Below are 23,528 nucleotides of genomic sequence, written 5' to 3' on the forward strand. Positions count from 1 at the left end.
GTGACAGGTTGGACTTGATGATCTTTGAGGTCTCTTCCAACCTTGGTGATACTATGATACTGTAAAGCATTTCTGGTCCTGGAAGGATGTTAAACTGACATGTGCTGAAGTCACAGGGCAGGCAAGTAATAACTAGCACTTTCAGCTGTAACTCAGCACTGCCTAAGACCAAATCCTGAGTTGCTTTTCCTCTGTGGGCTCTTGATTAATTATTCCGTGGAGCAGTCATTTATGGCAGCTAGAAAATTGGGTTTTGGCAAGCAGCAGGGTGTGACAGCTACCCAGTCTGTGTGGAGGCAGCTGAAGGCTCCAGTTACTCTGACATTTCCTGGTTCTTGGCATCTCTGAGATTTCTCAGCAGGTGGTAATACAGTTCTAATACTGTGTTTTCTCCTGGAAGCCTCTCTCAGTGTATTTCCCTCCAGTCCTGTTAGCCAGCCTTTTAACTCATGGTATGTGTTGTCCCTCTGCTCACTCTGTGGGGTTTTTTTTTTCCCTACATAATTAGTAACCTGGTGGTAGCATCCTACTTCTCATCTTTCTTTAATCAAGTTTCTGGCAAGATTGTCAGGCTTGGTTTCAAACAATTCAGACTGATCTTGTACTTTCACATAAATTATTCCAGCAGTCCTTCTCTTGTCCCCTTCAGTGTGTTCCTGGTAACCACCTCCACCAACTCCCTTTAAGCATTTGCAAAGAGCCTGTTCGGTTAACTTGTGAATGTGACCAGTTTCACCCAGAAGGAAGATTACAGTATGCTCCTTGTTGGCGCTGCCAGCATAGCCCTGTGATTATCAGAGCATCTTTTGCTTCCCTTCTCCCAAAACAAGGAGAGGGCTTTAGAAAATCAACCTCTGTGCTGAAAAGCTCCTGGGAAAGTCGAGGAGCTCCCAGTTAAGATTAGCAATGTTCAGATTGTAGGAAAGGTAATCTCTTGGGTATCAGCTTAGCCTGCTCAAAGCCTTTACTTGACAATTATGCTGTCTGACAACTTCCAGCTGACAAGTTGTTTTGTCCCTTCTCTGGATCTGCCTGTTTTCTCCTCCTTAGGATCTAAATCCTCTGTAGTCTGTTTGCTGATGGTCAGCATTGTGGTTTCCATAATCAAAGGCAGGTCTGCATTATGCAGGAGGAAAGAACATGGTGAGCTTGTATGTTTGGAGCATGCATCAGGAGCAGCTTTACCTCAAATATTCTAGCCTAAGGCTGAAATGATAATGAAATGTGTTTCAGTAGGCGCACACAGTAACTTAAAGGAACCAAGCACTGGGGAAGCATGCCATACCTTGGTGGTTCTGCACTTCACCATTACACTATGCCAGAGAAGTGGTTTATTTCCATCTAAGAAGGTTAAGTCAAACTTCTGCCTGCCAGATCTTATTAGCCTTATCTGATTTGCATGGTTCTCTGGTATCAAGTGTTTGGTTGGTTTTCCCTGTGCTGATACTTAGCCTGTCATCAAGTCACTTCTTCACCTTTCATCTGCCATCAAGTCACTTTATCTATCATCTGCTCATGTGTGCCATTCTGCAGAAGTCAAATTGCTTGTCCTGAGTCTGTTGTGTGGAACATCTTTTAGCTGTCTCTCCCCCTCCTCTTTGAATCTGTAGAAGTGTGCCTTGTCTTACATACACGTAGCCCAACACGAGTTCTCTCAAGGGAGGATTCAGCTCAGAGCAATTGCATAAGCTGGCAAGTAACTCACTGGTCTGTGTGAATTGGTGGTGGGGTGCGTTGCTGAGCAGCCTGCTTGCAGAGTGCTGGCAGCCAGCTCTTCCTCACACAAGGAAGCAGGGGGGAGCACATTCAGTCCCTTGCCAGAACCAGGCCACCATTTGCAAGCAAGCTGAGATGTCAGGTTTGTGAGGCAAGCAGCTTTCCCCGGCCCGGTAGCCATCCCGCTGGGGCACTGCTGTGGAGATGTGAGTCAGAAGCTGACACCTGTAAGGGTGTGCATCTGAAGCCTGCAGGCACTCTGACTGTAGGATACCTGAGAATCTTAGCAGCTCCAGAAGTGCCTTCACGTTTTGCTTGCCTGCTTTCTTGAGGTAAAGTGTGACTGACTGTACTGACTAACAAAAGACCCTCAGAGCTTCTGCCATCAATGTACTTCTGTCAGCTGGTGCTGGGCAGTATATTGCTGGTCTGGCAGCACTGCCATTTTCCTGTGTGCTCACCAGCACCAGTAAAAGGTTGGATGTTGTATGACAGGGATTCTACTTCTCTCTGTTCTGCTTCAGGAAAATTAGGAGAGTCTTGGGTTGTGCTGAGGGAGGGGGGATGAAATGGGAGTGTTCAATCCTGGGGAAGGACCTTCTGGGGAAAGTGCTGTGAGACTCTACTGCCTGGGTTGGAAGGACATTAGGAGGAAGGAAGGGACTTCTGCTTGAGGGGCATTCTATACACATCTTTGTACAGAAGGCTGAACCTGCACTCCTTATTGGACCTGGAGGGGAACACTGTGACTGAAGATGAGGAAAAGGCTGAGGTCCTGAACACCTTCTTTGCCTCAATTTTTAACAGCAAGACAGGAGGAGTTCAGGACAAGTGGCCTCCTGAGCTGGGTGACGGGGTCAGGGAGCAGTGTAGTGCCCCAGAAATCCATGAGGAATTAGTTGGGGACCTGCTGAGCCACTTGGACACTCACAAGTCCATGGGACCGGATGGGATCCATCCTCGTGTGCTGAGAGAGCTGGCAGATGAGTGGCCAAGCCGCTCTCCATCATTTTCCTCCAGTCCTGGCTCACAGGTGAGGTCCCAGGTGACTGGAAACTGGCCATTGTGGCCCCATCCACAAGAAGGGTCTGATGGAGGAACCTGGAAACTCCAGGCCAGTCAGCCTGACCTCAGTGCCAGGGAAAATGATGGAGCAGATTATCCTGGCGGCAATAACTGCACACCTGAAGGATGGCCAAGGGCTCAGGTCCAGCCAGCATGGATTTAGGAGGGGCAGGTCCTGCCTGACCAACTTGATTGCCTTCTATGATCAGGTGATCCGTCTGGTGGATGTGGGGAGGCCTGTGGATGTGGTCTACCTGGACTTCAGCAAGGCCTTTGGCACCGTCCCCCACAGCAAACTGCTGGCTAAGCTGTCAGCTCGTGGCTTGGACCGCAACACTCTGTGCTGAGTTAGCAACTGGCTGGATGGCCGAGCCCAGAGAGTGGTGGTGAATGGTGCCACATCCAGCTGGCAGCCAGGCACCAGTGGTGTGCCCCAGGGATCAGTGCTGGGCCCTGTGCTCTTTAACATCTTTATTGGTGATCTGGATGAGGGGATTGAGTCAGTCATCAGCAAATTTGCAGATGACACCAAGTTAGGAGCAGATGTTAGTCAGTTAGAGGGCAGAAGGGCTCTGCAGAGGGACCTCGACCGACTGGACAGATGGGCAGAGTCCAATGGGATGGCATTTAACAAGTCCAAGTGCCGAGTGCTGCACTTTGGCCACAACAACCCCATGCAGAGCTACAGGCTGGGGTCAGAGTGGCTGGAGAGCTGCCAAAGAGAGAGGGACGTGGGGGTGCTGATTGACAGCTGCCTAAACATGAGCCAGCAGTGTGCCCACGTGGCCAAGAAGGCCAATGGCATCCTGGCCTGCATTAGGAATAGTGTGGCCAGCAGGAGCAGGGAAGTCATTGTGCCCCTGTACCCTGCATGGGTTTGGACACACGTTGAGTCCTGTGTCCAGTTCTGGGCCCCTCAGTTTAAGAAGGACATCGAAACACTTGAACGTGTCCAGAGAAGGGCAACAAGGCTGGGGAGAGGCCTTGAGCACAGCCCTGTGAGGAGAGGCTGAGGGAGCTGGGATTGTTTAGCCTGGAGAAGAGGAGGCTCAGAGGTGACCTCATTGCCCTCTACAGCTACCTGAAAAGTGTTTGTAGCTAGGAAGGGGTTGGTCTCTTCTCTCTAGCAACCAGCACCAGAACAAGAGGACACAGTCTCAAGCTGCGCCAGGGGAAGTTTAGGCTGGAGGTGAGGAGAAAGTTCTTCACCGTGCGAGTCATTCATCATTGGAATGTGCTGCCCAGGGAGGTGGTGGAGTCCCCATCCCTGGAGGTGTTCAAGAGGGGATTGGATGTGGCACTTGGTGCCATGGTCTAGTCATGAGGTCTGTGGTGCCAGGTTGGACTCGATGATCCTCGAGGTCTCTTCCAACCTTAGCGATACTGTGATACTGTGAACAGTACCCAGTGCATATGACATAATATCCAGTGTTGTACAATGCCCAGTACTTGATACTCCTTTTTGTGGTGATATTGTGAAAGGATCACATCTTATTATTGCATAATGCCAGTGTCAGGTGCCGTGAAATGTGCAGCTTGTCCTGCTCCTGTCTCTTTTATTAAAGAGTTGTGTCCCAGATCCCACAACTGTCTGTGCAGGAACTGCACTAGGTAACTTCGCTCCTAGTCATGTTCTTGAGGATGTCAAATGCAGTCCCTTGCAAGTCACAGCGATTTGCTGCAGGTGCTTTCTGATTACAGAAGATCTGGGCTGTGGTTTAATGGTGTGGGTCTCAGAGCTGCAGCCTCAGCAGCGCTGTGGAAGAGGACTGAAAAAAAAAACCGGCAGTGCTCAGGCAGTGGCTTCCCTGCCCCCAGCCCAAGCACCTCGGGGTGAACACGGTGCAGCCTTGTCACGTTTTCTCTGCCAAGCTCAGGACGGCTCTGGAAACCGTGGTCCCCTCTAGACTGCTGTTAGCAGGGCCTGCCTGGCTTCAGTTCCAGCGGCGCTGCTGGTTTTCTGAGCATCTCTGGTCAGGCGTGTTTGGGGGCCCCAGTGCTCAGAGCAGAACGCAGATAAGATTGTACTGGGCAGTATTCATAAGAGGTAGTGATCTCTGCCCGCTCTGGGGTGGTGCACAGAGGCAGCTGGCCGAAAGCGGTGTCTGAAAGCAGAGGAGATGCTGGGTGGGAGGGCAGGCGTGCTGCCTGTAAGGCACCGGGTCCCCTCAGGGCACCAGCGTGGAGGGGTGGCACTGAATACGTGCGGCGCCCTGCGCTCTGTGGCCGGCCCCACTGCCCCCCGTGCGCTCCCGATACTGCCCTTTGGCCCCCACGGGCACAACCAGCGGCAAACGCAGGCGGCTTCGCCTGCAGAGCCTCAGCAGCCGGGCTGTAGCCGCGCTGCCGGGCTGCAGGCGCCCGGGGCTGCCGCGCCGTTGGCTGCCGGGGCGCGCAGCGTGCCCGGGGCAGCGCGGAGCACACGTGAGGCCGGGCCGGGCCCGCGGTCGTGTCGCTCCGCCTCGCTACACGTGCGGCGCCGGGGGAAGGCAAGGCACATGGCGGCCGCTGGAACGCTCGGCTGATAGCCCGGCCCCTTGCATAAGCTGTTGACTGAGGGGTGGGGAAGGCCGCTGGGCTGCCTTAGCTTTATGTAATGCCGGCGATCCGGGTGCTGCCTGCTAGGCTGTTAACTCCTTATTCTCCATGCCGGCAGGCACCGTGCTCCCTGGGAAAGTTTACCATGCCCGGGGGGCTCCTTCAAGCTCTCGGCACCCGGGAAAATAAGACTGAATGGCCCTGGCAGGCTGTGGATGCATAGTAGAGTAGGGCAATGGGGAACTATGGCTGCCTTGTCTGTAGCACGATCTGGCACCAGTGAATAGCATGAGACAAGCTTCCTTGAGACCCTATGGCATGGGAGGGGATTGGGATTCCTCTAATCATAGAAAGGAATGAAGCAAATGGGGATTTGTCTCATGTGAGATAGTGACCCTTCTCCATTGCAGAGGCTGGGAATTTTTGTGTCGGGGAGGAAATAAGGTCAGGAGAGGAGAGGCTGAGGGAGCTGGGGTTGTTTAGCCTGGAGAAGAGGAGGCCCAGGGGAGACCTTACTGCTCTCTACAACTACCTGAAGGGTGGTTGTAGCCAGGAAGGGGTTGGTCTCTTCTCTCAAGCAACCAGCACCAGAACAAGAGCACACAGTCTCAAGCTGCACCAGAAGTCTAGACTGGAGGTGAGGAGAAAGTTGTTCACTGAGAGAGTTGTTAGCCTTTGGAATGTGTTGCCCAGGGAGGTGGTGGAGTCACCATCCCTGGAGGTGTTCAAGAGGGAATTGGACGTGGCACTTGGTGCCATGGTCTAGTCATGAGGTCTGTGGTGACAGGTTGGACTTGATGATCTTTGAGGTCTCTTCCAACCTTGGTGATACTATGATACTGTAAAGCATTTCTGGTCCTGGAAGGATGTTAAACTGACATGTGCTGAAGTCACAGGGCAGGCAAGTAATAACTAGCACTTTCAGCTGTAACTCAGCACTGCCTAAGACCAAATCCTGAGTTGCTTTTCCTCTGTGGGCTCTTGATTAATTATTCCGTGGAGCAGTCATTTATGGCAGCTAGAAAATTGGGTTTTGGCAAGCAGCAGGGTGTGACAGCTACCCAGTCTGTGTGGAGGCAGCTGAAGGCTCCAGTTACTCTGACATTTCCTGGTTCTTGGCATCTCTGAGATTTCTCAGCAGGTGGTAATACAGTTCTAATACTGTGTTTTCTCCTGGAAGCCTCTCTCAGTGTATTTCCCTCCAGTCCTGTTAGCCAGCCTTTTAACTCATGGTATGTGTTGTCCCTCTGCTCACTCTGTGGGGTTTTTTTTTTCCCTACATAATTAGTAACCTGGTGGTAGCATCCTACTTCTCATCTTTCTTTAATCAAGTTTCTGGCAAGATTGTCAGGCTTGGTTTCAAACAATTCAGACTGATCTTGTACTTTCACATAAATTATTCCAGCAGTCCTTCTCTTGTCCCCTTCAGTGTGTTCCTGGTAACCACCTCCACCAACTCCCTTTAAGCATTTGCAAAGAGCCTGTTCGGTTAACTTGTGAATGTGACCAGTTTCACCCAGAAGGAAGATTACAGTATGCTCCTTGTTGGCGCTGCCAGCATAGCCCTGTGATTATCAGAGCATCTTTTGCTTCCCTTCTCCCAAAACAAGGAGAGGGCTTTAGAAAATCAACCTCTGTGCTGAAAAGCTCCTGGGAAAGTCGAGGAGCTCCCAGTTAAGATTAGCAATGTTCAGATTGTAGGAAAGGTAATCTCTTGGGTATCAGCTTAGCCTGCTCAAAGCCTTTACTTGACAATTATGCTGTCTGACAACTTCCAGCTGACAAGTTGTTTTGTCCCTTCTCTGGATCTGCCTGTTTTCTCCTCCTTAGGATCTAAATCCTCTGTAGTCTGTTTGCTGATGGTCAGCATTGTGGTTTCCATAATCAAAGGCAGGTCTGCATTATGCAGGAGGAAAGAACATGGTGAGCTTGTATGTTTGGAGCATGCATCAGGAGCAGCTTTACCTCAAATATTCTAGCCTAAGGCTGAAATGATAATGAAATGTGTTTCAGTAGGCGCACACAGTAACTTAAAGGAACCAAGCACTGGGGAAGCATGCCATACCTTGGTGGTTCTGCACTTCACCATTACACTATGCCAGAGAAGTGGTTTATTTCCATCTAAGAAGGTTAAGTCAAACTTCTGCCTGCCAGATCTTATTAGCCTTATCTGATTTGCATGGTTCTCTGGTATCAAGTGTTTGGTTGGTTTTCCCTGTGCTGATACTTAGCCTGTCATCAAGTCACTTCTTCACCTTTCATCTGCCATCAAGTCACTTTATCTATCATCTGCTCATGTGTGCCATTCTGCAGAAGTCAAATTGCTTGTCCTGAGTCTGTTGTGTGGAACATCTTTTAGCTGTCTCTCCCCCTCCTCTTTGAATCTGTAGAAGTGTGCCTTGTCTTACATACACGTAGCCCAACACGAGTTCTCTCAAGGGAGGATTCAGCTCAGAGCAATTGCATAAGCTGGCAAGTAACTCACTGGTCTGTGTGAATTGGTGGTGGGGTGCGTTGCTGAGCAGCCTGCTTGCAGAGTGCTGGCAGCCAGCTCTTCCTCACACAAGGAAGCAGGGGGGAGCACATTCAGTCCCTTGCCAGAACCAGGCCACCATTTGCAAGCAAGCTGAGATGTCAGGTTTGTGAGGCAAGCAGCTTTCCCCGGCCCGGTAGCCATCCCGCTGGGGCACTGCTGTGGAGATGTGAGTCAGAAGCTGACACCTGTAAGGGTGTGCATCTGAAGCCTGCAGGCACTCTGACTGTAGGATACCTGAGAATCTTAGCAGCTCCAGAAGTGCCTTCACGTTTTGCTTGCCTGCTTTCTTGAGGTAAAGTGTGACTGACTGTACTGACTAACAAAAGACCCTCAGAGCTTCTGCCATCAATGTACTTCTGTCAGCTGGTGCTGGGCAGTATATTGCTGGTCTGGCAGCACTGCCATTTTCCTGTGTGCTCACCAGCACCAGTAAAAGGTTGGATGTTGTATGACAGGGATTCTACTTCTCTCTGTTCTGCTTCAGGAAAATTAGGAGAGTCTTGGGTTGTGCTGAGGGAGGGGGGATGAAATGGGAGTGTTCAATCCTGGGGAAGGACCTTCTGGGGAAAGTGCTGTGAGACTCTACTGCCTGGGTTGGAAGGACATTAGGAGGAAGGAAGGGACTTCTGCTTGAGGGGCATTCTATACACATCTTTGTACAGAAGGCTGAACCTGCACTCCTTATTGGACCTGGAGGGGAACACTGTGACTGAAGATGAGGAAAAGGCTGAGGTCCTGAACACCTTCTTTGCCTCAATTTTTAACAGCAAGACAGGAGGAGTTCAGGACAAGTGGCCTCCTGAGCTGGGTGACGGGGTCAGGGAGCAGTGTAGTGCCCCAGAAATCCATGAGGAATTAGTTGGGGACCTGCTGAGCCACTTGGACACTCACAAGTCCATGGGACCGGATGGGATCCATCCTCGTGTGCTGAGAGAGCTGGCAGATGAGTGGCCAAGCCGCTCTCCATCATTTTCCTCCAGTCCTGGCTCACAGGTGAGGTCCCAGGTGACTGGAAACTGGCCATTGTGGCCCCATCCACAAGAAGGGTCTGATGGAGGAACCTGGAAACTCCAGGCCAGTCAGCCTGACCTCAGTGCCAGGGAAAATGATGGAGCAGATTATCCTGGCGGCAATAACTGCACACCTGAAGGATGGCCAAGGGCTCAGGTCCAGCCAGCATGGATTTAGGAGGGGCAGGTCCTGCCTGACCAACTTGATTGCCTTCTATGATCAGGTGATCCGTCTGGTGGATGTGGGGAGGCCTGTGGATGTGGTCTACCTGGACTTCAGCAAGGCCTTTGGCACCGTCCCCCACAGCAAACTGCTGGCTAAGCTGTCAGCTCGTGGCTTGGACCGCAACACTCTGTGCTGAGTTAGCAACTGGCTGGATGGCCGAGCCCAGAGAGTGGTGGTGAATGGTGCCACATCCAGCTGGCAGCCAGGCACCAGTGGTGTGCCCCAGGGATCAGTGCTGGGCCCTGTGCTCTTTAACATCTTTATTGGTGATCTGGATGAGGGGATTGAGTCAGTCATCAGCAAATTTGCAGATGACACCAAGTTAGGAGCAGATGTTAGTCAGTTAGAGGGCAGAAGGGCTCTGCAGAGGGACCTCGACCGACTGGACAGATGGGCAGAGTCCAATGGGATGGCATTTAACAAGTCCAAGTGCCGAGTGCTGCACTTTGGCCACAACAACCCCATGCAGAGCTACAGGCTGGGGTCAGAGTGGCTGGAGAGCTGCCAAAGAGAGAGGGACGTGGGGGTGCTGATTGACAGCTGCCTAAACATGAGCCAGCAGTGTGCCCACGTGGCCAAGAAGGCCAATGGCATCCTGGCCTGCATTAGGAATAGTGTGGCCAGCAGGAGCAGGGAAGTCATTGTGCCCCTGTACCCTGCATGGGTTTGGACACACGTTGAGTCCTGTGTCCAGTTCTGGGCCCCTCAGTTTAAGAAGGACATCGAAACACTTGAACGTGTCCAGAGAAGGGCAACAAGGCTGGGGAGAGGCCTTGAGCACAGCCCTGTGAGGAGAGGCTGAGGGAGCTGGGATTGTTTAGCCTGGAGAAGAGGAGGCTCAGAGGTGACCTCATTGCCCTCTACAGCTACCTGAAAAGTGTTTGTAGCTAGGAAGGGGTTGGTCTCTTCTCTCTAGCAACCAGCACCAGAACAAGAGGACACAGTCTCAAGCTGCGCCAGGGGAAGTTTAGGCTGGAGGTGAGGAGAAAGTTCTTCACCGTGCGAGTCATTCATCATTGGAATGTGCTGCCCAGGGAGGTGGTGGAGTCCCCATCCCTGGAGGTGTTCAAGAGGGGATTGGATGTGGCACTTGGTGCCATGGTCTAGTCATGAGGTCTGTGGTGCCAGGTTGGACTCGATGATCCTCGAGGTCTCTTCCAACCTTAGCGATACTGTGATACTGTGAACAGTACCCAGTGCATATGACATAATATCCAGTGTTGTACAATGCCCAGTACTTGATACTCCTTTTTGTGGTGATATTGTGAAAGGATCACATCTTATTATTGCATAATGCCAGTGTCAGGTGCCGTGAAATGTGCAGCTTGTCCTGCTCCTGTCTCTTTTATTAAAGAGTTGTGTCCCAGATCCCACAACTGTCTGTGCAGGAACTGCACTAGGTAACTTCGCTCCTAGTCATGTTCTTGAGGATGTCAAATGCAGTCCCTTGCAAGTCACAGCGATTTGCTGCAGGTGCTTTCTGATTACAGAAGATCTGGGCTGTGGTTTAATGGTGTGGGTCTCAGAGCTGCAGCCTCAGCAGCGCTGTGGAAGAGGACTGAAAAAAAAAACCGGCAGTGCTCAGGCAGTGGCTTCCCTGCCCCCAGCCCAAGCACCTCGGGGTGAACACGGTGCAGCCTTGTCACGTTTTCTCTGCCAAGCTCAGGACGGCTCTGGAAACCGTGGTCCCCTCTAGACTGCTGTTAGCAGGGCCTGCCTGGCTTCAGTTCCAGCGGCGCTGCTGGTTTTCTGAGCATCTCTGGTCAGGCGTGTTTGGGGGCCCCAGTGCTCAGAGCAGAACGCAGATAAGATTGTACTGGGCAGTATTCATAAGAGGTAGTGATCTCTGCCCGCTCTGGGGTGGTGCACAGAGGCAGCTGGCCGAAAGCGGTGTCTGAAAGCAGAGGAGATGCTGGGTGGGAGGGCAGGCGTGCTGCCTGTAAGGCACCGGGTCCCCTCAGGGCACCAGCGTGGAGGGGTGGCACTGAATACGTGCGGCGCCCTGCGCTCTGTGGCCGGCCCCACTGCCCCCCGTGCGCTCCCGATACTGCCCTTTGGCCCCCACGGGCACAACCAGCGGCAAACGCAGGCGGCTTCGCCTGCAGAGCCTCAGCAGCCGGGCTGTAGCCGCGCTGCCGGGCTGCAGGCGCCCGGGGCTGCCGCGCCGTTGGCTGCCGGGGCGCGCAGCGTGCCCGGGGCAGCGCGGAGCACACGTGAGGCCGGGCCGGGCCCGCGGTCGTGTCGCTCCGCCTCGCTACACGTGCGGCGCCGGGGGAAGGCAAGGCACATGGCGGCCGCTGGAACGCTCGGCTGATAGCCCGGCCCCTTGCATAAGCTGTTGACTGAGGGGTGGGGAAGGCCGCTGGGCTGCCTTAGCTTTATGTAATGCCGGCGATCCGGGTGCTGCCTGCTAGGCTGTTAACTCCTTATTCTCCATGCCGGCAGGCACCGTGCTCCCTGGGAAAGTTTACCATGCCCGGGGGGCTCCTTCAAGCTCTCGGCACCCGGGAAAATAAGACTGAATGGCCCTGGCAGGCTGTGGATGCATAGTAGAGTAGGGCAATGGGGAACTATGGCTGCCTTGTCTGTAGCACGATCTGGCACCAGTGAATAGCATGAGACAAGCTTCCTTGAGACCCTATGGCATGGGAGGGGATTGGGATTCCTCTAATCATAGAAAGGAATGAAGCAAATGGGGATTTGTCTCATGTGAGATAGTGACCCTTCTCCATTGCAGAGGCTGGGAATTTTTGTGTCGGGGAGGAAATAAGGTCAGGAGAGGAGAGGCTGAGGGAGCTGGGGTTGTTTAGCCTGGAGAAGAGGAGGCCCAGGGGAGACCTTACTGCTCTCTACAACTACCTGAAGGGTGGTTGTAGCCAGGAAGGGGTTGGTCTCTTCTCTCAAGCAACCAGCACCAGAACAAGAGCACACAGTCTCAAGCTGCACCAGAAGTCTAGACTGGAGGTGAGGAGAAAGTTGTTCACTGAGAGAGTTGTTAGCCTTTGGAATGTGTTGCCCAGGGAGGTGGTGGAGTCACCATCCCTGGAGGTGTTCAAGAGGGGATTGGATGTGGCACTTGGTGCCATGGTTTAGTAGTCATGAGGTCTGTGGTGACAGGTTGGACTTGATGATCTTTGAGGTCTCTTCCAACCTTGGTGATTCTGTGATTCAGAATCAGATTAGGGTGTCTCAGGGTGTCAGGGGAGCGGGTGCAGGTCTGGGATTTGCTCTCTTGCGGAGACAGAAGGGGAAAAAGATTGAGGGTTCATATGGGGGTTTGATGAGGACCTCTGGGAGAGAGATGTGATGCTATGCCTGGTTAATCTGGAGCTGTTGCTTGGTTTTCCTGTGGAGATGAATTAGTTTTGATTTGTGGTGTGTTTTGAGAACTTTTTGTTTAGTGTTTTTTAATAACCCTTTGAGGGATACCTGAAGTGGAAGCTGGATCAACAGCCATTTCTGTGTCCAAAGTGAAGGGTTACCCTGAGCAGAGACAGCAGGGTGCAGTTTGGCTGTCACATTCTTTTCTCCAGTGGTAGTCAGGCTGTGCTGTTTCACCTGGCTTATTTTGTCTCCAGAATAATTGAGCTGAATGGCCACAAGCCACCCCTCACCTACAAGCGCTTCCAGGCCATCATCAGCCGTATGGAGCTCCCGAAGAAGCCAGTGAGCACCATAATAAGCCAACAGATGGAGACATGTAAAGTGGACATCCAGGAGAACCACGATGATGTGTATGGTGTCCCATCCCTGGAAGAGCTGGGTATGTGTCAAGAGCGAAGGCAAGGGTTAACTGCCAGCTGAAATGGGTCTAGTGAAACAGTTTCTGGTGGCTGGCATGTGCGGGGGGGCAATTCAGTGTTCTCATGTGATCTGGCTGCCTCCAGCCATAGAAGGAGCTTCATGCTTTCAGCCAGTGCTAAACCTTGTGAAAGCAGACTGCTGTCCCTTGCACTACTGTTGATGCACAGCATGCCCTTTAGCATTGCTCTGGAACACTCTGCATCTGTCCCTGTGTTCTCTGCTGTACTGAACATGTAACTACTGCATCAGTGTCATCTTGCCAGCTGCTTTCCTCCTACTGCTGTCTCTGGCATGTTGTGTAACAGACCTGAAGAGGTAAATTTATTGTGTACAAGGCTTAACTCATTTCATTTGGTTGTAAAATAGCACCAATTTGGGAGCTTATCAAGTCAAAAGGTACTACAGAAACTTCCTTAACTCATCCCACTACACCTTTTGGTCCTGTATTTTTCTTTGAGAGGGAGAGTAATTAGAGAGTTGTGGCATGAGGAATGCAAGGTCTGCATCAGGGAAATTAATCTAAGTGCAAGGGAAGGCAGGATTAATGCAGAATACTGTCTGTGTGTGTCTGGAGGCTCCATACCAACTTTACAGAAGTATCACTTGTACCTTAAGGCACAGTTTCAGCAGCTTTGTAATAGCGAGGGGCTTCAGAACAGGAATATCCTAAGGGTTGCAGTCCTGGGTGGGTCTGCTTCCTTTAATGTCTGGACTAATGTGAGACTGCTTCCAAACTTACACTGGCTCCTCTGCCAGCCCAGAGCAGTGCAGGGGAATGACATTATTGCTTCCCCCTTTGCACCAGTGCTTCAGAACTAATCCAGTGCATTCCCCAGCTCCAGCTTTCAGCAGAATAGGAGCCTCACCAGGAGCAGCCAGGCTTTCTAGCAAGCTGCTGGTGTCCATGGCAAGGTATTTTATAAGGTAGAGCTGTGGAGCATATGTTCCTTTGCCAGCTGCTCTGGTCTTTGGAGCAGAGCCCTGTGGGTAGTGCTGACAGCACAGAGAGAGTGCTGGCAGGTGAGCAATGGGGAAAGTCCCCAGAAAGCTGCCTGAAGCACTGCAGGAGAGGCCTTTGTAGTGCAATGTGGAGCATGCTCTCCTTATTTTCCTCATGGTTTTCCTGCTGTAGAAGGGTTAGAGCAGCAAATAAGCCATGTTAGGCAGCTGTAGTGAGTAGTGTCTTGCTGTTAATGCCTGATCCCACCTACACCCTTTGTCTAGGCATGGTGGCTTCGTATCTTACAAAGTTCCTTCCTTTAGGCTTCCCTACGGATGGTCTTGCCCCTGCAGTGTGGCAAGGTGGAGAGACAGAAGCCTTGGCACGACTGGATAAGCACTTGGAAAGAAAGGTAACACCCCAAATTAAGTGGCAATTCCTGCAGGCTGTGGCTCCAAACAAAAACTGAAGCATTGGCCATTGCTCTGTTCCCTTGTTCTTCCCAGCTTCGGTCGCAGCTTTCACTTCCTGCAAGAGTCATTTGATCTTGGGTTGTGTTGGAGCCAGGAGCTCCTGGACTTCCTCAGACACAAAGAAATAGAGCTGCATATTAATTATGCAGCTGCTTGAAGCATATAGGATTCTTTTCCTTGTTTCTGCCCCTCCTTTTCCTTCAGAGGAGTGCAGATTTGGAAACTCCCCCATGAGTTGCTCAGGGCCTTGCTGCACGCTGCACACCATCTTGTTTTCTCTTTAGCAGAGGTATTGGTGTGAGTTTCTGCCCACAAGAAAATGCCTTCCACTGCAATATCAGCATGTTAATGTTATCTCATTGGCTGGCATTCCTTGAGGCCCTTGCTGAAATACCCACATTTTTTTCTGTGAGGCATTTGTTCTTCATTCTAGTGCACAAGGCAAACAGCTTCAAAGCGATGGAAAGCAACCCAGCTGCAGAGGCATGACTCAACTTTAAACAGTTTGTGGGGGTTTTTTAATGCTAGGTGGCTCAGTGAAGTAGTAGAAATCAAAGCATGAATTCTTGTGCTGAAGGGGGAGTAAAATGTCAGTGTAGTACTCCACAAAATGGTCTGGATTTCCCCAGACTCTTTGCTCAGTGCGTGATATACCTGGGCATAAACAACGACATTGGCATGTGCCTGTGGGAGCTCTCAGGGGTATCAGCTCCTGCATGCAAAGCAAATTCAATCCTTCTCTTGGCCCAAATGTGTAAATCCTCAAGCAAGGGTTTTGCATTTCTTGAACTGGGGGTGTGAGGGTTGGAATTGCCCACTTGAGATCCCTCCCAGCAATGGCTGGGAGTGAATAGAGGAAACTCTGCTGTCATGCCTGAGAGGCCTCACCACCTGCACAGAGCTATGCCGTTAGCAGTGTCCAGCAAGTCTGGAGGGAGTTTTGGCTTATCTCTCCTGACTGTGTCTAGGCATGGGTTGCAAATTATGAAAGACCAAGGATGAATGCCAATTCGTTGCTGGCCAGCCCTACAGGACTCAGCCCCTACCTGCGATTCGGCTGCTTGTCCTGCCGCTTGTTTTACTACCGTCTCTGGGAGCTGTATAAGAAGGTAAGACAAAAGGGGCAGCTGGGGAGCAGGCTGGGTTTGAGCATAGGGAGCATGGGCCTGGTTCCCAGGCAGTGTGCCAGAATTGCTGCAAAAGTTACTGACCATCGGGATGAGCTTGTTGCTCTTCTGCAGAAGAGGTTTTTGGGTGAGGAGAAGTGATTCACCTGCGGGCAGTGGAGCAGACCTTAAGCCTGCTGATCAGCCTGGACTCTTGTGTCATGAGCTGTGTAGAGCTTTTGCCTCTTAGTTTCAGGCTGTTCAAGTCTCTTCTCTGTGTGGTCACAGTTAGAACACTAACTTCACCACCTGGGGTTCTGGTAAAGGATGATCTGGAATTGGTCTCCTTTCTGGCAGCTGTGGGTAACCATCATGGGAACTGTGTGTAAAGGCACGGGGTGGGTGGCCTACAGCTCGGTCCCCTCTTGCTTGTGAATACTCTTCTGCCCTCCTCCACAGGTGAAGCGGAACAGCACCCCCCCCCTCTCTCTCTATGGACAGCTTCTGTGGAGGGAGTTTTTCTACACAGCAGCCACAAACAACCCAAAGTTTGACCGTATGGAGGGGAACCCCATCTGCATCCAGATCCCCTGGGACAGGAACCCTGAAGCCTTGGCCAAGTGGGCAGAGGGCAAGACAGGCTTCCCTTGGATAGATGCAATCATGACCCAACTGAGACAGGAAGGGTGGATCCACCATCTGGCCAGGCATGCGGTGGCCTGCTTCCTGACCAGGGGCGACCTCTGGATCAGCTGGGAGTCAGGAGTCAGGGTGAGTCTGGCATTTCCAGAGGCTTGCAGGAGGCCATAAGAAAAAACAAAGTCTCCCTGGCACTCGCTGCAAGGATGGGCACACAGGTATGGCTTTTGCTTTACGTGTAAAAGTTGCATGGAAGAGAGGATTTGCTCGCGGGCTCCTGGTGTAAGGCTCTGACAATACCAGGAGTTTCCAGTAACCATAACTACAGGCTAGTGGAACCCACTGGTAAATAAGGACTGGGGTTTTGGGGGTCTGCTTGATTTATTATTTTTTTGGGGTAGAAGTTTTTCTCAGTCCATCTGTTCTCTTTGCAAGTTCAATGTCACTTCATAACTGGTGCTTTTTCCTCGTTGTATAATCCGTCACCGTGCCGGTCAGGGAACGCTCCATGACTGTGAAATCTGAGTCTAGAATCTCAAGGAAAGAGGTAAAAGCCCCTCCTCTTGGGCCACCTGAAGGGACAAACAGCTTGAAGCTATCCAGTGTCCACACTGCCCTGTGCAAAAAGTGGGGCATTGGCATCTTGTGACAGAGCTGTGACAAAGCAGAGTGTAGCTGAAAGCGCATCACAGGGTCAGATGCTGAGAGCACAGGGTCTGTGCACAGGTGTGAACGAGCTGCTGCTGAGCCCTGTCTGCCTCTCAGTGTGCTCTAGGACCTTCAGAGAGGTTCATCCTTCTTGCTTTGGTGCTTGTTCTTCTCTGCAGCATCTGCCTGCTTCCCATGGTTGGTGATTTTGCGCTTGTTATGCCTCCCAGGTTAGGATCAATACCCAAGGCTTGCTGCGGCACTAGGCAGTGATTTAGTGTGTAGCTGCATGAGAGATAAGCCAGCACTTATCAGTATGAGCAGCCTGTGCCTCCCTATGTGAAAGCACCAGGAAGTGAGATCTATTGACCAGCCAACTGGCTTCAGCTAGCAGATTGCTGCTTTGCTGCTGCTCTAGCTCCTAGGAGCTCTTCTTGCAGCTCAGCGCCTGTCATTTGGAATAGCACCTTGGGTCCTCCTGCCCCAAAGTCCCACCTGGGGAAGCTCTCACTGCCTTCTCCTCCAATTGCTGCAGGTATTTGATGAGCTGTTGCTGGATGCAGATTTCAGTGTCAATGCAGGCAGCTGGATGTGGCTCTCCTGCAGTGCCTTCTTCCAGCAGTTCTTCCACTGTTACTGCCCCGTGGGCTTCGGGCGCCGCACAGACCCCAGCGGGGACTACGTTAAGTAAGTAGAATCATAGAGTGGCTTGGGTTGGAAGGCACCCCCAAAGGTCACCTAGTCCAACCCTCCCTGCAGTAAGCAGGGACAGCATTACATCAGGTTGCCCCTGAGCTAGCTCCATCAAGCCTGACATTGAATATCCCCAGGGATGGGGCCTCAACTGCCTTCCTGGGCAGCCTGTTCCAGTGTTCCACTGCCCTCACAGTAAAGAACTTGTTTCTAACATCCATTCTAAATCTACTCTTGTCTAATTTCACAGTATCACAGTATGGCTAAGGTTGGAAGAGACCTCGAGGATCATCGAGTCCAACCTGTCACCACAGACCTCATGACTAAACCATGGCACCAAGTGCCACATCCAATCCCCTCTTGAACACCTCCAGGGATGGTGACTCCACCACCTCCCTGGGCAGCACATTCCAATGACGAATGACTCTCTCTGTGAAGAACTTTCTCCTCACCTCAAGTCTAAACCTTCCCTGGCGCAGCCTGAGACTGTGTCCCCCTGCTCAAACTATTGCCCTTCATCCTATCACTCCAGGCCTGTGTGATGTAAGACTGAAGCTTATGTCCTGCTCAACCTGTGAGCATAAGTCATTGAGTAGCAGGATGCTTCCTGTGCATTGTGATTGCTGCATTGCTGCACTTTAAGCCAAGTGCTGGGTATTGCATTTGGGTCACAACAACCTCCTGCAACACTACAGCTTTGGGGCAAAGTGGCTGGAAAGTTGGAAAGGGACCTGGGAGTGTTGGTTGACAGCTGTCTGAACGTGAGCCAGCAGTGTGCTCAGGTGGCCAAGAAGGCCAACAGCATCCTGGCCTGTATCAGGAATAGTGTGGCTAGCAGGAGTAGGAAAGTGATTGTGCCCCTGTGCTCAGCACTGGAGAGACCACACCTGAAATACTGTGTTCAGTTTTAGGCCCCTCACTACAAAAGGACATTGAGGTGCTGGAGTGTGTCCAGAGAAGGGCAACAAAGCTGATGAAGAGTCTGGAGAGCAGGTCTTGGGAGGAACAGCTGAAGGAACAGGGAGGTGGTGGAGTCACCATCCCTGGAGGCATTCAAGAGGAGATTGGACGTGGCACTTGGTGCCGTGGTCTAGTCATGAGGTCTGTGTTGATAGGTTGGACTTGATGATCCTTGAGGTCTCTTCCAACCTCAGTTATACTGTGAACTGGGGTTGTTCAGTCTGCAGAAGAGAAGGCAGAGGGGAGACCTTATTGCTCTCTATAACTACCTGAAAGGAGGTTGTAGTGAGGTGGGGGGTTGGTCTCTTCTCTCAAGTATCACGTGATAAGACAAGAGACAATGGCCTGAAACTGTCAGGGGAGGTTCAGGCTGGATGTCAAGAGAAATTTCTTTCCCACAAGAGTGGTCAGGCATTGGAACAAGCTGCCCAAGGAGGTGGTGGAGTCACAGTCCCTAGAGGTGTTCAAGAAACATGCAGCCATGACACCTGGGCCGTGGTTTAATGGCCATGGCGGTGTTAGGTTGATGTTTGGACTCGATGACCTTAGAGGCCTTTCCTAGCCAAAATGATTCGGTGATTCAGAGTGGTGTTTGTGCCTCTTTCTTTGCCCGTGCTGCAGGAGGTATCTGCCCAAACTGAAGGGTTTCCCCTCGCGATATATCTACGAACCATGGAATGCCCCAGAGTCTGTGCAGAAGGCAGCCAAGTGCATCATTGGGGTGGACTACCCCAAGCCCATGGTGAACCACGCGGAGACCAGCCGCCTGAACATCGAACGCATGAAGCAGATCTACCAGCAGCTGTCGCGCTACCGGGGGCTCTGTAAGTACCCACGGGCGCAGAGGGCGCTGCCTTCGCCGGGGGGGGAAAGGGACAGGGCAAGGGGCCACCGTTTGATACAGGGAGCACTTCTCTATGGCCACACCTTCCACGAAGAACTGGTCCCTGCTAAAGCTGCTCAGTTGGTTTCCGTTGAGCTCTTGGACAGCTAAGAGGCAAGTTTAGAATCACAGAATCAACCTGGTTGGAAGAGACCTCCATGATCATCAAGTCCAACCGATCACCCAGCCCTATCTAATCAACCAGACCATGGCACTAAGTGCCTCAGCCAGGTGTTTCTTAAACACCTCCAGGGACCTTGACCCCACCACCTCCCTGGGCAGCCCATTCCAATGGGCAAAGACTCTTCCTGTGAAGAACTTCTTTCTAAGATCAAGCTTAAACTTCCCCCTGCACAGCTTGAGACTGTGTCCTCTTGTTCTGTTGCTGGTTGCATGGGAGAAGAGACCAGCCCACACCTGGCTACAACCTCCCTTCAGGTAGTTGTAGAGAGTAATAAGGTCTCCTCTTCTCTAGGCTCAGTTTGGTTAGTTGTGAGAGCTGGTGGTGGCATAACCCCATCCACATGCCACTAATGGCCCACTCTTCCCTTTGGGGAAAAAAAGCCAGGCATGGCATCCTAAATACTCTGCTGGATCACAGTGTCTGTGTCCAGCACCGGTGAGGGCAGCTGTGGACTCATCCTTTGGGGTACGGATCTGCTGGTTAGTGATCACTAAGGTGATCACAGCCATATGAAAGGCTGCTCCCACTCTGGTGGGTTTTGTTTCTTAACTACGATCTTCTTGCCTTCCTCTAGGCTTACTGGCATCAGTCCCTTCATGTGTGGAAGAGCTCAGTGGCCCAGTCACAGACTCAGCTTCAGGGCCGGGCTGCAGCACCAGTACAGGTGAGCTGGAGCAGTTTGTGTGCTTCTGACATAATTTCATGTCAACTTAGAGGCTTTCTTGTCTTTTTTTAACTCCCTTTTCTAATCAGAGGAGGATGTGTAGCTAGAAAAACAGAGATCCCATTCTCCTTCCTTTAGGCTTTCTTCAGCAGTCCCCAGTGAGCCTTCATTCCTAAAGGGGCTGGAAAAATAGGAGTTCATTAAAGTGAGTTTTTATGGCAGCCACTTCAGGGAGAAGTGCAGATCACTGTAGGGCTAATCAGGTGTCATTAAGCTGTCCTCTTGCCAGAGGCTGCTTTTGTGGGTTTTCTGGAAGACTTAATTACTCCACTTCTAACAAAGCTTTCTCTGAAGTTTTTGAGGAGGCTGTGGTGACATCCCCCCGTGCTCCTGCACTGCGTGTTCTTCCTTCTCCCAGCTCTGTAGCAGGTTAAGCTGAGGGTGTGCTTCTGAGAGCTAAAGAAGGGAGCAAGGTTGCAGCATCTCCTCTTCCCCTACAGCGCTGAGGCTGTCACAAGCAGAGCAGGCGTCTCCGAAGCGCAAGCACGAAGGAGCGGAGGAGCTGTGCACAGAGGAGCTGTACAAACGTGCCAAGGTGACAGAGCTCCCTGCTGCAGAGCTGCCTGGCAAGAGTCTATGACTGTGAGTACTCCCTGCTGTGCTCTGCCTTCAGCAGCCTTGTTTTGGCAGCTGGCAAAGCTCAGTCTGACTCTCTCCCTGTATTTTAATAACAAAATGGACTTGCTTGTGGAGGTGTCTCCAAGCTGTAATTCCATAGCTGTAACTTGGCATTAACTTGGCAGTGGTCTGGTGCCCTCTGGTCACTTTGCTTTTGCTTGGCAAGCTGTTAACTCGGTTGTCCAGCAGAGAGCAGTACCTGGTTGATAGAATCACAGAAACATTCAGGTTGGAAAAGCCCCTCAGGATCACCAAGCCCAACCAACAGAGCAACCCCAGAGCATGGTTGTTCATGGGTTTGCTGCTGTGAGGCTGCTTCTCCTTCCACAGAGGCCAGACTGGCCGGTGTGGTGAGGGTACAGGCTCGGGGAGGGGAGCAGGCAGGTCCAGTCTGAAGTGCTCCAGGTCTCGGGAGGGAAGGAGCTGGTCGCATCTTCTGCCACTTTTCTGTACGAGGGGGTGGTCAAGGCAGATTCTCTCTTTTGCTTTCTCCTACAGCTAGTGACAAGCACCTTGCAAGTGAAGAGTGAGAGTGCTGAGGAGGTGACCAAAGGAGGAGGGACTGCTGCCGCAGAGGGACTGGAATCATGATCCGCACCAGCAAATCTGGGGTCTCGTCTAAATGTGTCATTCCAGTAGCTGCCACAAGGGGGCACTGCACACTTGTGCTGGGGACGTTTGGCTTTCTGGTCTCTGGAGAGCCAAAGATGTTTCTTCTCAGCCATGCCCCAAATCTGCCCACATTTAAGGGGGCAAGAGCCTTCTACCAACTTGTTCACTCCCAGGTGTACCTTTCTTTTCTGACAGTGGCTCAGTGCACGTTGATTTGATGCATTGATGTAGGGAGCAGCATCTGCATATCTCAGAAACAGCAAAGGTTCTTTCTCACTACTAGTGCTAGGCAGTGAGGTGTGCTGATTGCTTCAAATCGTAGTAAGGGTTGAGAAGGAAGCTGCTACAACGTCAGACATGGAGTACCCATCCTACAGGAGAACAGGAAAGTCTCAGTATTTCTTTCCTTAAGCTAGGCTGACAGGATGTAAATGCTTTCTGAGTAAGGAGGTACTTATGAGGGATGGAAACAAAATAAAGGAGAACTGCAGCACAAGAACAAAGAGATACAAACTGTCTGGACACTCAAAAGGCACTTAAAAGTTTCCCTGCAGAAGAATCACTGCTGCAAGGTGAGCCATAGTGCAGTCACCTGGAACAGGCAGCTTCAGGGCAGTTTGACACTGGGAGGGAGATACTCCAGAGGAGGAATTCTTCAGAGAATAAGACCATGCCTTGATAAGAGTTAAGCAGTCTCCCAGAAGCTTGCTAGTCCAAATAGTAAGAGAACTACACCTGGGCCCTGCGCTCTACAGCATTTCCTTCCTCAAGTGAGAGCTCTCTGAAATGGAGTGAGTGGTGTCTGGTGTGTAGCCTGTGGAGTGCCTCATACTGACAGGGGTTGCATTACTCATCAGCTCCTTGAAGTGAGGCTTCCTTGGGCCCGCTCTGTTGTCTGTTCTGTTTGGATGTTTGCTCTTCCCTGTACTGGCATCTGTGTGTTGAGTTTCCACACAGCCTACCCCCGTGCCGTGCACACTGCTCCTTCCTGCCATTTGCATTCCCCACGGTGCTTTGTAGTCCAGCAGGATGATTGTGTAGCTTTCCCTGGCTCTTATCCATACCCTTCTTGGCCCGTTCCTGTTACATGTCATTTCAATTCGGTGCTGGCAGAGCGCCTCTGCTTGCCTTCCCACCTAAGAGGGCAAGGGAGGGTAGAAAAGCCTCTTTTTTGCCTATTTTGAAGAGGGATTAGATTCAGAGTAGCTAATCCTCTGCAATGGGCTGCTGTTGGCACTGTTTTCATTTGCTGTCCAAAACCTTTCATTCCTGCCTGGCACAGACAGTGTGTGGCTACGTGTGAGCTTATGCAACTAACAGCTTGGGGAGCACAAAGAGTTGTCTCCCGCCCTGAGTGGGATAATCAGACTCAGTTTTGGAGCCCATGTTTGAATCCAGAGCAGTGGAGCTGCGAGCAGAAACTTGACTCAAAACGCATTTGGGAAGCCTGAAGTGGTTGAACTGAGTCTGTGAGTTAATTTATTGAGTAGCTGAATAACTTTCCCTTCCCACTTGTATCCCTGGGGCGCTGACCCTAGGTTCTTTTTCCCCCAGGGAATCCACTGGGCAGACTGACCAAGGAAACCAGAGTCGCTTTTCTTGCCCTTACTTCTAAACTGGTGTTTGTAGAGTCTGCCTGGTGGACAACCCAGTACTCCCCAGGCTTTGTCTCCTTCAGTCCCCCTGTCTTGAGGGTAGAAAGTATCAGTAAGAGACACACCCCTCCCACATCTTCTGCTGCAGAGAGAAGAAAGGGGAAAGACATGCACTTTGTACACTTAGATTACAGAACTTGTGACTTCTGTCCTTGGGCAAGTTTCATGCTAGACAATGGTCTGTAAATACTACTGGGTTTTTTTTCCCCCTTTTTTTATAAATGTCTTTAACCCTCTTCCTTGCTGTCATCTGGATTATTGTGTTTGACAAGGGGCATTTTGGGGGCTGGATCCATGGGGGGGGGGGGGGGAGAAGGAGCCGAGGGGAGGCAGAATCGCCTAAGTGGTCTCTCAGAAGGCTTTGTGTGCGAGGAAGAAATCACATTGGCAAGTTCTGTCACCATCTGATGTGGATGGTGGCACCTGGAATAGCTGCAGTTTGGGTAGTAGAACAAAGAGAATCTCAGAATTGTCAGGGTTGGAAGGGACCTCAAGGAT

The 23,528-nt window shown here is 51.5% G+C and overlaps 1 protein-coding gene across 2 annotated transcripts in view; it reads left to right on the top strand.

Moving 5' to 3' along the window:
• The window catches only part of CRY2 (cryptochrome circadian regulator 2), a 34,132-nt gene extending 10,866 nt beyond the window's left edge, over positions 1–23,266 (top strand). For both annotated transcript variants that reach the window (XM_068161463.1, XM_068161464.1), the window contains 9 exons: positions 12,670–12,854; positions 14,159–14,247; positions 15,277–15,417; positions 15,874–16,185; positions 17,237–17,388; positions 18,976–19,178; positions 19,996–20,085; positions 20,586–20,727; positions 21,262–23,266. In XM_068161463.1, the coding sequence (XP_068017564.1) occupies positions 12,670–12,854; positions 14,159–14,247; positions 15,277–15,417; positions 15,874–16,185; positions 17,237–17,388; positions 18,976–19,178; positions 19,996–20,085; positions 20,586–20,725 (1,312 nt within the window). In that variant the 3' untranslated portion in view covers positions 20,726–20,727; positions 21,262–23,266. The remainder of the gene's footprint in view (positions 1–12,669; positions 12,855–14,158; positions 14,248–15,276; positions 15,418–15,873; positions 16,186–17,236; positions 17,389–18,975; positions 19,179–19,995; positions 20,086–20,585; positions 20,728–21,261) is intronic.
• Positions 23,267–23,528: the final 262 nt, after the last annotated feature.

Source organism: Melanerpes formicivorus, unplaced genomic scaffold, assembly GCF_026170545.1.
Source record: "Melanerpes formicivorus ecotype bairdi unplaced genomic scaffold, bMelFor1.0.p_v2 SCAF_58, whole genome shotgun sequence".
NCBI lineage: Eukaryota > Metazoa > Chordata > Aves > Piciformes > Picidae > Melanerpes > Melanerpes formicivorus.